This window comes from Gigantopelta aegis, unplaced genomic scaffold (assembly GCF_016097555.1).
Source record: "Gigantopelta aegis isolate Gae_Host unplaced genomic scaffold, Gae_host_genome ctg4821_pilon_pilon, whole genome shotgun sequence".
In the NCBI taxonomy this organism is placed as follows: Eukaryota; Metazoa; Mollusca; class Gastropoda; order Neomphalida; family Peltospiridae; genus Gigantopelta; species Gigantopelta aegis.
The window spans coordinates 19,743-25,914 of NW_024534061.1; the positions used below are offsets into that span (position 1 = coordinate 19,743).

General features: G+C 35.4%; 1 protein-coding gene across 1 annotated transcript; it reads left to right on the forward strand.

The window, feature by feature from the left end:
- Positions 1-528: 528 nt before the first annotated feature.
- LOC121366127 (putative uncharacterized protein DDB_G0290521) lies at positions 529-5,949 on the forward strand. The gene is made up of 6 exons (XM_041490696.1): positions 529-837; positions 1,556-1,784; positions 2,288-2,403; positions 3,213-3,378; positions 4,130-4,229; positions 5,922-5,949. The coding sequence occupies exons 1-6, from the start codon at positions 529-531 to the stop codon at positions 5,947-5,949; spliced, it is 948 nt and encodes a 315-aa protein (XP_041346630.1).
- Positions 5,950-6,172: the final 223 nt, after the last annotated feature.

Sequence of the window (6,172 nt, forward strand, 5' to 3'; positions counted from 1 at the left end):
GCAGTCACCTCCATCAGATCCAATTCACTCCTATTTCATTAACCAGTGTTACATCCAGTTCTCTCTCTGTTAACAGTAGTCGTGAGAGTCATAAAGATGATGGTGATTATGATATCCCACGTCCCAGTTGGCAATGTTGTTCCTCCCAGCTCCCTCCTCCCCCACTCCCACCACCTCGAGGAGGGATAAATACAATGAGGTTGTGGACCGGTTACTTGATGAACTATCAGAAGGGACCAGAACTTGAAATGGCCACTTTAGAACATCCTAATTTATTGAAGACAAATAGTTCCCTGTCCAGCCTGAGTACCTCATCACCAAGTGGTAGCAATGATAACCTCGGCCTTTGGGAAGATTTTAATTATGAAGATGACGAGAGTAATGGTTCTGGAGATAGAATAGTATTGGTGGATTGAGTCTTGAAGCTCAACCCCCTGTTCTGACAGATGAAGATGAAAGCGTTATTGGACTCATGGATCAAAGAATTGGAGAGTGGTGTTCAACGAATGTCAGATCTAATATCACCTGATGCTGTTCCACTGCCACCCTGTCTGCTCCAGCACCTCCTCCACCCCCTCCAGCTCCTATGCCTCCTCCATCTGTCCCAGCTCCACCCCCTCCAGCTCCTATTCCTCCTCCATCTGTCCCAGCTCCACCCCCTCCAGCTCCTATGCCTCCTCCATCTGTCCCAGCTCCACCCCCTCCTGCTCCTATGCCTCCTCCATCTGTCCCAGCTCCCCCCCTCCTGCTCCTATGCCTCCCCCATCTTTTCCAGCTCCTTCTCCTCCTCTTTCTCCATCTATTTCTGCCCCGCCCCCCACACCATCTAGAGCTCTGGTAAGTACATATATATATATATATATATAATATATATAACATGTACATGTATTTAGTTATGATGAGAATGCTAATTGGTTTATTTAAAGCAGTCAGTAATCTTAGCATCAGACGTAGACACGTGTTAAATGTACTAACTAATTATCTTTATCTTTGACATGTTGTTGTTATATCACATATCAATAAAACTATACACACACAATCAATTAAAGATTGCAATTCTTATCGTGTTACGAGTAAACTGGTCTTGAATAGACTGAAGTTTTAAACTAAACAATGTTTGGATAAACCAGTTACTGTAACAGTTTATAAATTTGCTATTGTAAGAATTAGAGGAGATGTACATGCACATGTATACAAGCTTAGAACAAAGCAATGTTTGGATGAGCCATTTACTGTAACAGTTATTTTTAGAGCTAAAGGAGATGTACATGTACATGTATACAAATCACATGTCAAGTAAAGAATGTAATTATTATCATGTTAAAAGTAATGGGTGCTAAATAGACTGAAGTTTTAAACTAAACAATGTTTGGATAAACCAGTTACTGTAACAGTTATTCTAAGAGGCAAAGGATATGTACATATATATATGTATATGTGTATACATGTCATATCTTGAGACACTCATCTTTCCAATTAATGTTGTTTGTATACATAACAACAACTTAATTTGTAAAAATATGTAATTATGTTTGTAACTTCTTTTGTTTACTAGCCGCATCTGGATGATGTATCATCTCAAGTTCCACCTGGCTCACCCATGTCTGTCAATACTCCAGTTAATCATGTACCTCCAACATCAATGTCTCCACCCCCTGAGCTATTAGTACAGCAAACATTGTCTCCACCTACTATCGAGTTGTCCTCCACCCCCTTCTTCACCAGAGAGGAGGGGTACTGGTGTCCAGATGAGACGAAAAGGAACTATAGTGGAAAAGAAAATGGTGTTGTAAAATATACATAAACATATTATGTCTAATTGAGATACCCATTACTCTCTGTGGTCTCTCTCCTCTCTCTCTCTCTGTCTCTCTGTCTCTCTCTCTCTGTCTCTGTCTCTGTCTCTCTGTCTCTGTCTCTCTCTCTGTCTCTCTCTGTCTCTCTCTCTGTCTCTCTCTCTCTGTCTCTCTCTCCTCTCTCTCTCTGTCTCTCTCTGTCTCTCTCTGTCTGTCTGTCTGTCTGTCTCTCTCCTCTCTCTCTCTCTCTCTCTCTCTCTCTCTCTCTCTCTAACAGCAAGATAAAATATGCTCCTTGGAGAGTATCAATGGCAGCAATAGCAGGTAAGCCTAGAAAAAAGGAAGTAACTCACAATATGTTGGGAAATATTGGTGACATCTTACTGTTATACTAACATGTATTGTAGTTCTGTTGTCTTTATACATATATTAGAAGAGTTTTACTAACTACATGTATTTAAGTAGTTTAGTAACTGTTGTTATATTTTCAGGAGCTGAAGATAAAGATCTTGATGATTTGTTGGCCGATTTGTGTAAATTTGAAGAAGACACTTTGGCTCAATTGATAGCCACTAGTAGTACAGACCTTGATGATACAGCTGCTACAGTTACCAGGTACATGCACTATTAGTACATGTACTATTAGTACATGTACATGGAATTTAATTTTATATAAAATGCATATATAATTGTGGATCATAATTTTTAACTCCTCATGTTAAAACTAATAAAATAATAACAACTGAAATAATCATCTTATACTAATTTCAAAGTGAAACATTGACTAGAGCTACAAAGATTGATTGCATAATTAGCAGCTGTTTGTCATGGAAGACTAATAGCTAGTGAATGTTTAAAACAAAGAAGAGTAAGCTAGAGAGAAGCTTCAAGCATTGTCAGTCATATCTATTGTTGTACTGCTCATAGTTAGGGTTAATGAAATTCTTTGGTTGCTATGTACATTGGTAGTTAAAGGATGTGGTTTAATTTCATTCATTGCTCTCACAACAATATAGATATATGTAACAAACATGATTTGTTTTACATATCTATACATAACATGTGGTCCAATACAATTACAGGACATCCTGGCACATACAGCATGCCAGGTGGAAAAAGAATTGTACCAAGGTTTAGTTTGGTATTATTGTCCCTTTGCTAGGAGAGGAAGGTCTGGGGACAACCACATATATGGCTCATACAGCCTGCAAAAAATATTTCAGGCCACAGAAACATTCCTGCTATACGAGTCCTATATGTTGCTTGCCCTCAGACCATTCCTCTCTAAGCAGCAACATCAGATTAACCAAGTTCTAGATATACATATGAAGATATTGTACTTTACATATAAAACACTATGGTATTTCAAGTTATTACTGTTAATGAAGTATTTTATATGTACTCTTGTTTCTATAGTCCTACAAAAGTGATGAAAGGCACCCATCTAACAAGGATACAACATCCAGTGATGATTTTGTCAAACATATGATGAGTTTACAAGATACTACACAATTTGTCGTGGACCCATCAAAAGCTTTGACAGCTGTTCAATATAAACCTCCAGAAAAGAGAGAAAGAGCAGGTAACGTAAATTGTTAGACCGTTCATTGCATTATCCATTCATCTTGTTAACTGATGATCCATCTACATATTTCCAGTCAGTAATGTTTTTAGAGTATTTAGTAGTTTAAATTTTAAAGGAGCCAACATTTTGACACCTATTCGAGTGTTTTCTTCATGTCAAAAAAGTAGAAATATTTTTTTTTGGCTAGTGGATAAATACTCTAAAAACTTACTAAACCATAAATGTTTTTCAAAATAAAAATAATCTGTTCATTCACTCATTCTTCATTCACCATTCATTCATTCCATCTACCCATTCTTTTTTCTTCTATATTTACTCCTGAATTAGACCATGAATATGATACATTAGTTATCAACTAGAGAGAAACTCAGTTGATGATATCTTCTCTCGTAATCGTACCATAGTATGTAGGTAAGTACCTCATTGATACATTTACAGCAGGCACAAGTCAACGTAGAGACACGAGTGGCATTGTGTATAGTGCGTGAGCTATGTTAATACTTGTACACACTCAGGGTGTATACACATGCTAGACTTGATTGTGTGTAGATTCTCGTGAGATGTTTGTGTGTGTGTGTGTGTGTGTGTGCGTGCACAATGTCGAGCCTTCATCTTCTGCATAAGTGAGGACATGTTTAAAAAATATTCACTCAAGGATACCTTGTATGTAGTGAGTATGTTTCTGTGCGAGTATTTGTACAAGTTAAAGTTATGACTGAGCATAATGTATCACTTCTTTTGTATTCAGGTCGGGCACCTACTCCAACAGTGAAACACACTCAGACGCAGAACAAGTACCAGAAATACTCTGGCAACTGGTTTAGTTTGAACCGCCTTCACCTTCTCATGTGAGTGTCATGTGACTTGTCATGTGATAGTAAGCTATTAAAAATATTTTAGATTGCATTAAAGAAACAACTCGATGATTTCACTAAAGAACTGGTTGGTTGATGAAGACTTGACACCAGTAAGTTTATAATATTGATGGAGATGAAAATGATATTGTTATCATAATGTGCATTTTTGATGGTAATGAGTTTTATAAGGAACCAGTTCATACTATACAGTCTTAATACTTGCGTGATTTTTTTCCTTTTTATTTTCTCTGATATTAGGAAGAGCAAGCAAGTAAACTTAAAAATGAAAAATTAAACTGGCCATGTTGAAACTGAAAGAAGCCAGTGTACAAAAGTGCGTGTAAATATAAGAACCCTCTCTATCCATCCATTGATACATGTTATATCCATCTGGTGATTCATCTATCTATCCTTTATTATTCATTTTTGTGTACATATGTATATCATATCATTTATCCATTTTTTGTATACATATGTATGATCTATTCATCCCATTTTTCATGTACATATATATATATCTATTCATCCATTTTTGTGTACATATGTGTATCTATTCATCCATTTAGCTCTTTAATTATTCATTTATGTTCTTACATTCTATTCATTCAAACATTTATCTCCTAATATTAACATCCATCAACCAACTATATGTCCATTTAACCATTTAATAACTATTTCCATGTACATCAAATTATATGTATCTATTTATTCATTTTTTTTTAATAACTAATTGTCCTCATTTTCTATTTAATGACCACTTTATCTCTAATGTTATCAGGTTGTTCTTAAAAAGCTCATAATGTTGATGGTAGTACCAAAATGGTGGCCATTACTGATGGAATGAATGGCAAGAGACGTCTGTTTCTTGTTAGCTGAGAGAAATCATCAAGAACAAGGACCAAATTGGACTGTTGTTGAGAAAATACCAGATCTACATTTAGGTAGGGAACATTAAATATATACATGTACTTGTATATATATATATACCTATTGAACAGTAACTAGTTAGCAATACATGAAGATTTTTAATAAAACATTTTGATATCTACAAGTAGATTTAAATTTAGTTGAGTTATGATTTGAAGTATACTAATAATTTGTACATTTTTATTTTTTTTATTCAACAGAGCGTACTCTTGAGGATCATGAGGTAGTTGTAGAGGCAACAGCACATTGGCCTAGAGATCATAACAATTTTGTTCTCTTCAAAAACAATCCTGAGAAATATTACATCATTAAAAGACCACAGGGTACTTAGTTGTCATTACAATGACTGTAGTTATCTCTCTTTTTTCTTCTAATAGTTACTTATGCCATCCAAACATGTCTACTCCAGTAATAATCCAGCTAGAAATAGAGGGAGCTTCTCTGAAGAACAAAGAAGAATATTATTTTGAAAGTAAGGGAGAAAACGATAGATGACAATGGGATGGATGATGGATTGATGATGTGCTAATGTTAACTTATTTTTTACTTTTCTTTTCTCAGGAAATTTTTGAACAGAATATAATGCCTCCTATTGAGGGAGAACTTTACATTAGAGAAGGCAAGAAAAGTAATTGAAGAAACATTTATTTGTATTAAGAAGCCTCTGGTCTTTATTACTCTAAAATGGAAAATCAACGGTAGGAAATCTACAGTTGACAGATAAGATCTTTATCTCTATGTTGTTTTTTTTTCTAGGCTAGTCGAGACCTTGTACGTGTTATAGAAGGAAAGATGTAGAGTGCTATACTGGTAATCAGTATAAAAAAATTCTACAAATCTCCTGGCAACTTCTGTTTCTCTCTAATGGTAAGTTAATCTAATGAAATTGTTATAGGAAGTTGCTGATGAAAGATGACAGGGATAAACAAATACGTACACTTAACTAAGTTTATATATTTGGGAGTGAGTGTGACAATTTGTTTTTATTGCAGCCATATGGTCCTATA